The following is a 14,186-nucleotide window of genomic DNA, read 5'->3' as shown; positions in this document are numbered from 1 at the left end:
CACATAATGTAATATCTTAATTTCATTTTTCTATTTTTTTAGCCATTTTATTAGAGGTATAATTTTGAATGGTGAAATATTGTTTTTGAACTATACATATTTTTCATTTTGAACATGTTTATTTTTTATATTTTCACATAAGCCGCAAAATGAACATTTTATTTAACTGTACATGTTAAAAGCAAAATAAATCAGAAAAACTCAGTCTTCAAGAAATAATATGGTATAAAAGACTCTTGTACAATATACTGGTACACTATAGGGCTTTTTATGATTCAGCCAAGTGAAAAACACTAAGTAGTGGATGTAATACTTACTTTATCCATTCTAGTCCCAAAACATTTAAGTATCATATTTTCTAAAACAGATACATTTAAGTCTACATTTGAGCACTACATGGATTGATTTAGTTATACAACTGAAAAGGCTGATCTTTCGAAAAATAAATATCTGTAGTAAATAGTGACAGCAGAAGACAACTCCCTCTTACAGTTAGTATATTCAGGATGAGGACTGAAAGCAAATACTAATAGAAAAAATCGGTGTGTTCTTAAGTTATTGTATGTGCTTTGTGTTTCGTATTTAGAATGTAGTGGTGGTGATACAGTTGGATCTTCCTTTGTTATATTTTTGCTGTAGTTATGGAATACAGAATCCTTTTCAAAAGTAGCTGATTGCAGAGGACATCTGAGTTGGGTTCACTGTGTGACATTTTCTCCTGATGGATCTTTATTTCTGACATCGTCGGATGACCAGACAATAAGGGTAAGATGACTTATTTCCAGTTGTTTGGGCATATTTACATGTTGTTACTTGTTTAGGATACGTACTTGTGTATAACACCTGTGCTATGTTTTTTGATCCCTAAATTCCTGTGATAAACTGCAGTGCTACCATTAGGAGAGGTAACCCTGTTCTTTTCCTTGTTGTTTCTTTCCCAACTTCCATAATCACTATTCATATTCTTGAAACTTCTTATGCGAATGAAATATATAATGCAGTAGCTGGTACTTTCATTTTTTAAATTATTTTCTTTGATTTCAAGTTAGGAGCTGGTGAACTTTGTGCATGTGACTTCTCTGAGTAGAAGTATAGGGGAGTCAGTCAGTATGGGAAAAATATCAATATTGCATTTTATCTGTTTGGATTGTACATCCCTTCCTAGTAGTCTAATAAATGAAACCCATTAAAAGTATTGAGAAGTTATTCTCTATTTAAAATTATTCCATTTATGAGTTTCTTACTTTTTGCATGTACTCTTATTTATTGACTGAAAGTTTTATTTCCTGTTCTTTATAGAACCTTTGAGAACATTATTCTCTTTAACAGATTTGGGAGTCAAGTAAGGTGTGCAAGTCCTCTGCTGTTGTGTTAAAACGTGAACTAGATGTCGTGTTCCAGGATGATGAAGTGATGGTTTTAGCAATTCTCAATCAGAAGCATCTACAAGTAAGTGTATTTCTGTATGGACTTCAATTCATAAATCAATAATATGCCCGAGGGTCTCTGTAATCTACAGAAAAAAAAAGCACATTAAGAATTAAGTTATTTTTGTTTTTGATTTTAAGCATTTGGATCTGGTATGTAAATGGCTAATGTTCTGTAATTTACTCTTTAAATGATTGAATTACTGTACATTATGTCCAGACAAAGGAGCTATGCCTATTTTAATGAGCAAGACCTGTTAAAGTTTGTGGGCTTTTTCCCTTGAAAAGGAAGATACGCAAATTGAAGCTGACTGCATGGAGAAGGGTAGAGGACCTTTTCTGTTATAAAATAACTGTTCTTTACGAGTTGTATACCTTATGTTTTATTAATTTTGGGTACAATATTTCTGTATGGGCTAAAAATACAAATTGTTGATACTCTGGTGAAACTAAGCATACTAAATACTTTAAACACACACACGTAGCTGCCTTCACTTTTGTAATAGAAATATTTTTGAATTAACATGTATCCTTCCATAATTTTATGTCAAGTTATATCAGTTATGTGATGTGACATCCTGTAGAAGTGATGCATCAAGTGGCTAGTTTAGCTCATTTAGAACACTGACATGCTTAACTATAATAGCTTACAAGAAAACATGCTTATATTCATTTTTTGTTACAAAATGCTGTCCAGAATTTGTCAAAGTATTTTTCATATTAAATGTCAAAAATTCCTTTCACATAAGTATGTTGCAGTTTAACTTTTTATTTTTTTAAAAGTCAGATCACACAATTACTTAAATATACTAAGTTGTCAATTAATGGCCTACCCTGTACAAATTTTTGCATCATTCTTATGCATGTATGTCTGAAATGCAGGTTGTCTTAAAAGATCCTGAATCCATCCTTTAAAAAGATGGACCCAAGCCACAAGGCTTGGATCCAGATTTTCTCATAGTTTTGGCGTGTTTAGACCTATCTCTAATCCTTGAGTATCCAAAAAGTTCTAAAACAAAGGTAAATTGAAAGTAGAGCATAAATAGTGGGGTGAGCAGAATTAAATAATTTAGACTTTTCTCAACAGTTTCTTTAGGGATAAGTAGTAGCTGCAGAATGTGTTTACAAGACCCCAGTACATCTGACAAAATAGATAGGGTGGAACAGTCTGTCACTAACCCTTTGAGTTCTTTCTTGCTGTGCTGGACACTTAACAGCAGCATAGGTATAATACCCATTACGGACCAAATTCTGCCAATCCATGCGCAACTTGTCTTTCTGTGGGAGTTCTGCATGCAGGTGCACTAAGGAAACTGGACCCTAATGCAAACCATCTAAAAATCTTGCTTGCTGGGGATACACTAAGTGTTTGTAGGCCATGGAAGAGACAGAATGAGGTAATCCTTGTAGCTGAAAGTATTTTTTCAGCCTGTAAAATGCCTTTTCTACCCAAAGCAAATAGAAAATTTTAAAGCTTCAGGAATGACAAGTAGTGGTTTTTTTTACTCAGTAGACAGTTGTTTATATGATTCCGGTGGTCCTTCAGCGTAAACTCTTGTGGGATCTGCAGAAGTGATGCATTTTAAAGCAATGGCACTAACTTTTATAGCTGTGAAAACTGAATGCCCATATTGCATGGCACCAGCAAGGTGATCTACATTTCTTGTGTAGTAATTCAGACTGTCAAGTTCTACAAATTTTCTGCTGGTGAATGACAACTGTCTAATGTCAGCATTATCAATATTCTTATCTGAGAGCACTGAATGAAATAATGAGGAATCAGTATCTTCCCCCAGTTCTAAGTTATTTGTTCACCTATAATTAGTCTTCATTAAGCATTTATTTTCAAGTATAATTGTTTGAGTCTTATTGCATCTGTATATATATGTACGTTTGTCTTCTGGCTTTTTAATGTTTTGGGTTTTTTGACTTTCGTTTTAACCATACCATTTCAAATGGAAGGTAGAATTCTGTGTTTCTTGATAAGGGAGTCAAAAACATTTTATGTGACATTATATGCACTTACTTTTTCTTTCAAGTTTTGCTTTTTTTTAGAGCCAAATGTTGCCTTCAGATCAATTCCATGAATCTCTAAATTGTGAATGAAGTAATTGAGAGACTGATAAAACATTTCCATACTTAATAACTTCTATCCTCCAAAAAATGTGGCATAGCACATAAAACGCAGACACACATGGCCCTTTAGTCTGGTGTTCTGTTTTAGTGGTTATTTTAAATTCTTCAGGCTCTGTCTACAGTAGCCTTTTCTCTTCATATTTCCCACTGCTACAGCTTTACTAGTGGTGGCAGTAGTGTGAGTGCTAATGAAGATAGGTCTCCAGAGTTTTAACCAGTGTTATCTAGACCTGCCTTTGACCCGGTGAGCAGCTATTTCAGTTGCTTTGTATCAGGCCTGATTGGCTGGCAGGCAGCCTGGCATCCCTTCTTGGGTGAACTTCAAAAAATTGTTATGGCTGCCAATAATATGTAGTGTGAGGGGATAGCTGAAACTGATTGTTCTGCTGCTGTCCTTTGAGTGGGGCATAGGTGGGTCATGTCCATTCTTTTGATTAAAGGAGGCTGTTACAGCATTCTGTCTGTGCAAGCCTGGCTAAAGGGGAACCTCCCTGACAACTTCCCTTCAGAAGTGTTTTCCCCTGCAGGAAAACCCCCATCCTTTTTACCTTTTAGTCTATCAAGAGCCCAGAAAGGGATCTTCCTCATTGCTGGGACCTTTTACCTACTTTCCCCCCTCTTTTTCTCTCTCCTTTCCTATTTTCTGTCTTTCTCCCACTTCCATCTCCTCACCAAACTGTCTCTCTTCCTCTGCCTGGAGAGCCTGCATCAAGGCTAATTAAAAGGCCTACAGTGAAGCAATAGGCCGTCTTTCCTTTCCTCCAAAGGTACAAAATGGTTTTCTGCTCAGAACTGCTGTGCCCCGGCCCCGTTACACGCACTGCACAAAGGGGAGAGTGGGGACAAAGTCTTTACTGATCAATTTATTTTCTTTGAAAAGCGTTTTCTGATCAGTCCACCCTTAACTTTTATTTTATTTGTTTCAGGGAGGGGGAACAGTGAATCTAATCAGTTGAAAATGTTAATGTATTTTTGCCAACATTATTTGTCCAAGCAATTCATATGCAATAGCGTAACTGGACTCTTTTCTAAGGTAACACACATCATCTGCTTACTTACAATGAACAGATATATTTCTGAAATATCATAACAAGTTCCTATGGTAATTATGGAATAGCTGTTTTAGAGGAAAGATGGTGGGCAAGTAGTGTACTGACCAGGCTCACCTAGATCTAGAATTCTAATTACCTACATCCGATCAGCGGAAGAGACCCATCCCTACAAGTAGAGGACCAATTTATATGCCTCTTCATGAAGAAGAGAAACTGACAAATCATAAAAAGATTTGGGCATTGTGGTAGAGCTGAAGATGAGATCCCACTGCAATGCTGTTGCCAAAAAGGCTAATGTCGTCCATAAGTCAATAAACGGGAATCTCAAGTAGGAGCAGGGAGCTAGAGGTTATTTTACCTCTGTATTTGACGCTGCTGTATGTGACTGCTGCTGGAATAATGTGTTCAGTTCTGGTGTCAACAATTCAAGGACATTGATAAATAGGAGAGGGTTCAGAGAAGAGGTACAGGAATGATTAAAGGATTAGAAGACATGCCATACAGCAGTGCTCTTCACTCTTTTTGAAGTGGGGGCAGGGGTGAAAGTAAGGAGGTATGGGCCGGTACAGCGTACCAGTAAAAGGTGGCCACCAGTACCGGCCCCTACTGTCTTACCGCTTTTGCACCCCCCGTCGGCGGCCCTGCTGGCTCCCTAGAGGCACGGCCGCCGACGGGGGAGCACAAAAGGGGCAACAACGTTAAAGTGCTGTTTTATCATCCCTGCCCCTTTTGGGCCCCCCCTCCCCCGCAAGGCTGCCAGTGGGGGGGAGGTGAGCAAAAGGAGCAGCTGCCCTGGGGCCGGCGATTTAAAAGGGCTCAGGCTGCTGCTGTGGCAGCAGCGGCCAAAGCCCTGGGCCCTTTAAATTGCCGCTGGAGCCCCAGGCAGCTCGGGCCAAGCAGCGTGGAAGGGTTGGCTGGGGGACGCTGACCCTCAGCCCCGCCCCTTCCAGGGGGGCTGGAGCTGGCCCCCGTACCAGTAAGTTTTTTAAATTTTACTTTCACCTCTGAGTGGGGGCCACTTTAGCAAAAAAAACCTTCAGTGTAAGAGCCACATCAAGTACTATATTAACACATTGCTTACTACTCCTTAATGATGTAATATTACAGAGCCACTCATATAACTAAAACAGTCTACTTGTACAATAAAATGATACTCCTTTTATAAAATAACAACCAGGAAAATATATGGAATTCAAAAGGCACCTATGCAAGTAAACTTTTTAAGAGCAGAATAGTGCAAAACTTACTTGAAAAACTGGATGAGCGAAAGCGTGCCTGTTCCTCCTCGACTTTGTTCATGCAGTATTTGTAATCTGTCATCGCAATCCTAGTAAGGCAGTCCAAATGTCCGTTGGTCAATTTGTTCCTCTGTTTTCTTTTCAGCCCTCTGGCTGGGGGTGAGAGCTCGAGGGTGGAGCTGGGGATGAGGGGTTCACGGTGCAGGAGGGGGCTCAGGGCTGGGGCAGAGGGTTGGGATGCGGGGGTGAGGGCTGCAGGGTTGGGCCAGGGATGAGGGGTTTAGGGTGCAGGAGGGGGCCCAGGACTGGGGCAGAGGGTTGGGATGCGGAGTAGGGGTGAGGGCTCTGGCTGGGGGTGCAGGCTCTGGGGTGGGGCCAGGGATGAGGATTTTGGGGTGCAGGCAGGCTGCTCCAGGGCTGGGGCCAGAGGACTCCCCCCAGCCCTCTCCCTACCAGTAGCTGCTGTGTGGTTATTTATAGCCTGCTGTGCAGCCACGCAGCTTAGAGGGAACTTAGCGAGCCGCACTTAGGGTCGATGAGAACTACCACTGGCTCACAGGCCTTGAATGAAGAACACTACCTTATAGTGGTAGACTCAAGATGCTCAATCTATTTAGTTTACCAACTTTTGGTTAAGGGGAGGTTAAGGGATGACTTGATTACAGTCTATAAGGTGCCTGCCTGGGGAGCAAATATTTGATAATGGGCTCTTCAGTCTAGTAGAGAAAGGTGTAACATGATCCAATGGCTAGAAGTTGAAGCTGGACAAATTCAGACTGGAAATGAGGTGCACATTTTTTATGTTGAGGGTAATTAATCATTGGAACAGTTAATCAAGGGTCATGATTAATTCTCCATCACTGGCAATTTTTAAATCAAGATTGGATCTTGGTTTCTTTTTCTTTTCTTTTAAAAAAAAAAAAAAAAAAAAAAAAAAAAAGTTCTAGTTCAAAAAGAATTATTCTGGGAAAATTCCATGGCCTGTATTATGCAGGAGGTCAGAGTAAATGATCACAGTGGTCCCTTTTGGCGTTGGAATCTATGTATCTGTGACTTTTAAGGCCCAGTTCATTTTAAGCAGAAATTCAAAGAGTAGAATTGAGCTCTCAACTTGTTACTGCAACCAGGCTTTGTCTCTCAATAGCATTTACCCTGCAGCGTTATTTTTTTTGTTTGGGAGAAAAAAACACATTTTAAATTTTATAGAAGAACAACAGAGAAAATTAAAAGCTTGACATGAAGAGTCAGCACTTCTGAAATTTGGGCCAAGTAGTATCAGAAAAAGTGGGCTAAGAATGCTTGGGCTGAACAATAAGCATCGCTACAGGTGTATTAATTTTTTTAATTATATGAACTCTTGAATTTCACATCCTGTTGACCAGAATTGATATTACGTATAATTAGTGACTTAGTCTTACTGTTTACATCACTAGAACTTAAAATAACAGCTTTTTATAGCTTTTTTTAATCATTGTTTGAACTAGATTAAAACTACAGAGATTAAATCTTATTTTCAAAGTAATTTCAGAAGTCATAGGTACAGATTTATCTGTACTGTACATTTGCTCTATATCTATTGCCCACCTTACAATAATACCTTAGACTAATATAACATCTTCATTGGGGACTTTCCTGTGACAGTGCTCAGCACTTTGAAAATCCAGCAGGCTTCAAGGGGAGGGGAGCGTACTCAGTACCTCAGAGGGTTTAGTCTTTGTTCAATTAGATTAGAAAATCAGCATAACTTTTTTTTTTTAAAGCAAGAATAACACATCACAAAATGTATTTGGTTCTTTTGCAAAGCATTTTGTCTAGTTATAATATTTTGTAGTATATGTTGTTAAAGTAGTGGAAGGTATAATAGAGCTCTCATTGCAGCTCTCTGCTACTAAATCTTTACAGTAAAGTAGGAAGAGACTGTGTGTGATATTGATGAAGTGTTGGTAAGTGAGGTTCTGTTGTATACTTGACAAGCTGTTAGGTTGCATTATTTTATATTTTAACAAAATATCAAATATTTACCTACTATTGGGCAAATCTGTTACAACTATTTGGACCTTTATAGGAAAAGGCCTTTTTCCCAACATTCTTTTCTCTCTCTGGACATTTGAGCATCTATGTATTAGTGGATCTGACTGCATAACCATATTCTTCATGGAGAAAAAAGTTGGTAAGATACTTGAACATTTTCCCAATCTTGCTTATCTGTTTGGTTCTACCTACCTGTTTACTCAGTTCTGTCTCTTCTTATATGTGTGTGTTTGTTTTGTCATCTTACTATTTCTAGTGTTATACATTAAAATGTGTCTTCTGTTGTCCACGTGCTTTTATCTCCTTGTCGTTAAGGAATACTCGAAAGGAGTGTAAATAAAATAACTTTAAAAATTTACAAAACCTCTTCCCCCAGCAAGAAGAATTTTTTTAAACAGCATTCTTATTTTACCTATACAATTGCAATTTTTTTGTGAGACAGTGTTAGACTCTAGAGATTTTCTGTTTCAATGATTGACTTTGAAACTGTTTTAGTCTCAAGTTCTGATATCATTTATACTTGGTTTCCACTTTGTTATAAGAAGGGATACAGAGCAATGCAATAGTTACAGTAGTTCAGTATTCTCTAATTCTAGAAATACACAGTTGAATTTTTTTTGAAACTTTGAAGTGGGATTGGATGATTTAGAGGATTTGATTATCAATAGAATATTTCTCCTCTAGGTCGCAAGTTGAATTGTGTCCAAGGTTAGGAGTGTCCAAGTCGTTTCCGTCTAATGGCTGGCTTATAAATGTGTTGGTTCTTAGATTAGTTCCTAGTGAACAGGTAGCCACTTGCTATTTTAAAAAAAAAAGTTGACTTCTGATTTTCAGAAATAGATGGACTTCAGTGCCCACTTGCACACCAAGGAAAACTTTCCACTTTGCCTCTGGTAGTGAATTTTTTAAGCCTTTCTAACATTTCTGTGAACAATATGAACAAATTACCTATGTTCATTATCTAAAGGAGATTAGCCAATGAGAATCAGACACCTGCCTATGGATCTAGGAAGGGACCAATATAGGAAGACACACACATGCTGCTGGTTTTGGCCTGTGACCATCTTTAGAATAACCCTCCCCAGTGAAAGGTTTCAGTCTCTAGCCCATGTCAAAATCAGTACATTCATTAAAAGAATCAAACCATGCTATTTTTTCTCAATACTCATGTATAGTTACTTTTTGCACATCCACGGGAGAATAGATCCCTAACATCTTGTTTGTAAACTACTGTAAGCAAAGCTTCTGCCCCCCCCCCCCCCCCCCCCCCCGAGACAGTTTAAAACAGTGGTCACCAACTGGTTGGTCACGATTGACTGGTCAATCTTCGAGGATCTCCCAGTTGATCATGATCTCCAGCGGCACAGCGGGGCTGCCGCTAAGACAGACTCCCTGCCTGCCCCAGCCCCACATCGCTCCCAGAAGCAGCCAGTGTGGCCCCGGGGGTGGGGAGGGAAGGGTCTGCCTGCAAGCGCCGCCCCCGCAGTTCCTGTTGGCCGGGAACGGGTAGCTGTGGCCAATGGGTGCTGCAGGGGCGGTGCTCTCAGAGAGGGGCCATGTGCCACACACCCCACCCCCCACCCTGGGCCGAAGGAGCACGTTGGCCCCTTCCTGGAGCGGCCTGGGGCCAGGGTAGGCAGGGAGCCCATCTTAGCAGCAGCCATGCTGCGCCACCGACCGGGAGCCACCGGAGGTAAGTGCTGCCCGCCAGGAGGTTGCACCCCAGCCCCCTCCCAGAGCCAGCACCCTTCACCACCTCCTGCACCCCAACGCCCTGCCCCATACTCAGCCCAGAGCCCCCTCCGACACTCCGAGACCCTTGGCCCCAGCCCAGAGCTCGCACCCCATTTCAAGCCCCTACCCCAGCCCAGTGAATGAGGGTGGGGAAGAGCAAATGACCGGGGGGGGGGGGGAGGCGGAGGATGGAGTGAGTGGGGCGAGGCCTCGGAGAAGGGACAGGGTAGATCCTGGGTTGCCCTTAAATTCAAAAAGTGATCTTGGGCATAAAAAGGTTGGAGATCCCTGGTTTAAAAGAAGGTTTCACTTGTTTGTAAATCATTGCATTCCAAAGATCTTTCCCTGAAGATTGCATGATAGTTGAATTGATGTGGACAGAGGTGACATGTAGTTAAGACCTACTGTACTAGATGTGTATATTAATCATTTTTGAATCATACCGAGTTGCTAGGTGTGTAAAATTCTGACTGTATTGATGTACTTGAAAAATGTTTTCCAGGAGCTGTAAAATCCTGTCAGCTTAAATTTGTTTTGTCCAAAGAACAAGTGCCTGGAGCTAGTTATACAGCTTTTATAACTTCTTTCTGGGTTAGAAAAACACATTTGAATGTACTATATCCTATGTTCAAGTAGGTATGCTAAAACAGTGCTGGTCTGATGTTGAGTCCCACAAAAGATGTAGGTTTGCCATGTGTTTTAAAGTAAAGATGCTGTACAAAGTTGCTATAGCTTAATAATTCACATTTTTGGTTGCAGCTAATTAATGGAAATACAGGCCATACTGACTATCTGACTGAAGCCCAGGAATCTCTTATTTGCTGCTGTTGCCTAAGTGAAGATCTTCAATATGCAGCATTTGGAGAGGAGAATGGAACAGTAAAGGTACTGTACCCTGATTTTTGGGCAGTATTGAGTAAATCCACTGGTTAGTGTTTCTAATGATTTTTTACTAGCTTTCTTTCATACAAAAGTAACATTCTTGTTTAAATTCTAGAAAGAGAGAGAATAAGTAATTCAGCTATTGCTTTTTGATGACACAGTATGTTATACTCTTGAAAATTAAAAGAAATGGTGTTGTAAACCCGTTTTATGGGAAATCAACTGCTCCCCTACCCAACAATGAGAATATCAACCCAGGTTACTCCCTGCCATGAGGAAAAAACAGTGGGAATGGCTTTAGGGAAGGAAAACTGAGAGGTAATCCGTGAGGAGTTTCCTCAGAATTCTGTCATCAGGGTTTTCTCCCCTTCTAACAAAAGAAGCAAGATCTTGGCTCACAGACCCCAATATCTGCATGGATCTAGGGATCTACTGGAGGGCTTATGCCTCTGTGCTGCTGAATGGTCCCATTTAGCTGTCCTCTGCTTCCTCTCAGAGCAGCTACAGTGGGTTCCTGAATGTGGAGACCACAGTGCAGAGAGAGTACTGCTTGAAACTTAATAGAGCCTCATGTCCTGAGTTGATTCCTGATGCAACTGGAGGTACTAGGAAAAGGGAGAAAAAATATGTTCCCCTGCTGACATGCATGTTTGAAGACTAACACATTTATTATCCAGTTTATAAATATCAGCACTGTCTTGGCATTTATCCCCATACCTTTGTCCGTTCACATAAAAGGAGTAAGAAGAGTGTTAAGAGTAGCAGTATCTTACACTGCTTGGCCGCTTGACTCATTTCACATCTCTCAGTACAGAGACAAGTAGCTACAAATTTTGGAAAATTGCACTTTCCTGTTAATTGCTGAGCATAAAATAAATTTAGAGGCAAATTTGTTGTTTCAATCATGTTAACATAAAACATAGAACATGCTGTTAAATTGTATAGTCAATAGTTTGACCACACTTTGGTTTGTTATGAAATATATTTAAGAGACCAAATAAACTGTGAGTTAGGTTTATTGATATAAGCCAATAATAATATAGTACTGAAAAAGGTTCTAAAAGATACCATTCTCCGGGAAGCCATTTTGTGCAGCATTATTACATTCACCTTAGACAGAAGATATGCTTCCAAAGCTAAACCACCTAAAGCCATTTTTTCATATCCAACCTTTTTACAAGTGCAAGGTACTGTATACATCATTTGAAACTGCATTTAATCAATTAGCTTTCTACTTTGTTTTTATGGTACTATGGTGTACCCCTCATCTCTTTGTTACGAATACATACATTCCAGGTACCAAAGGGTGTGAAGACACCTCCTAGGTCTGTACTAGGGTAGAACAATCATATGTCTTATCCTTTTCCTTTGGGACATTTCAGTATTGGTCTGCAAGAGTAACTTTCTTACTGTTGCTATGGTAAAGCACTCATCTGTCCTGGTCTTGACAGCTTCCCTGTTTGCTTAAGCCAAAACTTACTTCAGTGAATGCAAGGCGTTATGGAATACTTAGCTTAAGTGAGCAGGGTTATATAAAAAGCATAGGCCAATTAAGGCTATATAACTGCTATTATATTCATTTATGTGCTGAATACGTACTGATATCTGTATGATGCGAATAATACATATTGGTAATGTGATGCACATATGCTATTGCAGAATATATTGGTCAACAAACACAAGTACATATCAAACTTCACACACAGGTTGGTACGTACATGTCTGATACCCTGTCAGGGTTCCCTCCTCACTCTGAACTCTAGGGTACGGATGTGGGGACCCGCATGAAAGACCCCCTAAGCTTATTTCTACCAGCTTAGGTTAAACACGTCCCAGGCTCAAATTCTCCCTTGTACATTGGGTTTAAGTAACACTGCCACCACCAAGTGATTTAACAAAGAACCAGGGAAAAGGACCACTTGGAGTTCCTCTTCCCCCAGCAATCCGCCCAAGCCCTTACACCCCCTTTCCTGAGGAGGCTTGAGAATAATATCCTAACCAATTGGTTACAGAATTATCAAAGACCCAGACCCCTGGGTCTTGGAACAATGGAATAATCTGTCAGGTTCTTAAAAGAAGTATTTTATTTAAAGAAAAAAAAAAGAAAAAAAAGGTAAAAATCATCTCTGTAAAATCAGGATGGAAAATACTTTACAGGGTATTCAGATTCAAAACACAGAGGATTCCCCTCTGGGCAAAACCTTAAAGTTACAGAAAACAGGAATAAACCTTCTTCTTAGCACAGGGAAAATTCACAAGAAAAACAAAAGATAAACAAATCCGCCTTGCCTGGCTTACCTACCCTGGTTGCAATATTGGAGACTTGAATTGGGATGGGTTAGAGAAGATGGATTTCTGTCTGACCCTTCTCAGTCTCAAGAGAGAACCCCCACACAAAACAAAGAGCACAAACAAAACCTTCCCCCCTCCCAAGATTTGAAAGTATCTTCTTTCCTCATTGGTCCTGTTGGTCAGGTGCCAACCAGGCTATTTGAGCTTCTTAACCCCTTACAGATAAGGAGGAATTCTAGGCTACCCTTAGCTGTATGTTTATGACCTACCCAAAGGAAATTGAAGGACTTCTAGCCAATTTTTAACAAAGTTGATTATCTACTCACTTTTTCCAAGGGTCAGGCTAACATATGGATTTTTTTCTCACTGACTGGTTTGGATCTGAATCCTCACTTTTGTGTAGTACTGTATAGTATTCCATTATTTTTACTTCAGATGTTTTGCTTACATGTCTTTCTCTGTTTATTGTATATATGACTGTATTTTAATTCTTCATAAATGATCTTTCTGATTTTCATTATAAAGGTTTTGAAATTGTCAAATAGGAGAGTTTTCAAATCCAGGACTGGACATGAGAAATCTGTACAACATTGCCAGTTTACATCTGATGGACAGACCCTTATTTCAAGCTCTGATGATTCAACTATACAGGTGTGGAAAATGTTTTAAACTTACATTGGAGCATTCAAAGCTACTGAAGAAAAAGTAGGTTTACACTACAGATAGTGCAGACTCAATAAACTCCATGCATTTTCTATATTGACCATTAAAACAACAAGGAGTCCAGTGGGACCTTAAAGACTAACAGATTTATTTGAGCATAAGCTTTCGTGGGTAAAAACCCCACTTCTTCAGATGCATGGAGTGAAAATTACAGATGCAGACATAAATATACTGACACATGAAGAGAAGGGAGTTACCTCACTAATGTTATACATGCCATCACGTGCCAGCAATGCCCCTCTGCCATGTACATTGGCCAAACCGGACAGTCCCTACGTAAAAGAATAAATGGACACAAATCGGACATCAGGAATAGTATCCTACAAAAGCCAGTAGGAGAACACTTCAGTCTTCCTGGACATTGTATAACAGATTTGAAAGTAGCTATACTTGAACAAAAAAACTTCAGAAACAGACTTCAAAGAGAAACAGCAGAACTAAAATTCATTTGCAAAGTTAACACCATTAATTTGGGCTTGAATAGGGACTGGGAGTGGCTGGCTCATTACAAAAGCAGCTTTGCTCTCCTGGAATTGACACCTCCTCATCTATTATTGGGAGTGGACTACATCTGCCTTGATTGAATTGGCCCTGTCATCACTGGTTCTCCACTTATGAGGTAACTCCCTTCTCTTCATGTGTCAGTATATTTATGTCTGCATCTGTAATTT

The 14,186-nt window shown here is 39.8% G+C and overlaps 1 protein-coding gene across 5 annotated transcripts in view; it reads left to right on the top strand.

Annotated features, from left to right (window-relative positions):
• The window catches only part of APAF1 (apoptotic peptidase activating factor 1), an 88,285-nt gene that overhangs the window by 58,590 nt on the left and 15,509 nt on the right, over positions 1–14,186 (top strand). For 4 of the 5 annotated variants that reach the window (XM_037884506.2, XM_043545530.1, XM_037884515.2 and 1 more), the window contains 4 exons: positions 640–765; positions 1,330–1,449; positions 10,378–10,503; positions 13,318–13,443. In XM_037884506.2, coding sequence (XP_037740434.1) covers positions 640–765; positions 1,330–1,449; positions 10,378–10,503; positions 13,318–13,443 — 498 coding nt within the window. Of the gene's footprint in view, positions 1–639; positions 766–1,299; positions 1,450–10,377; positions 10,504–13,317; positions 13,444–14,186 lie in introns of those variants that run through there. The other variant, XM_043545534.1, reaches the window with a different exon arrangement.

The sequence above is a fragment of the Chelonia mydas genome, chromosome 1, assembly GCF_015237465.2.
Source record: "Chelonia mydas isolate rCheMyd1 chromosome 1, rCheMyd1.pri.v2, whole genome shotgun sequence".
Classification (NCBI taxonomy): domain Eukaryota; kingdom Metazoa; phylum Chordata; order Testudines; family Cheloniidae; genus Chelonia; species Chelonia mydas.
Note: the sequence above shows the minus strand (reverse complement) of the source record. Positions and strands in the feature narration are given on the sequence as shown.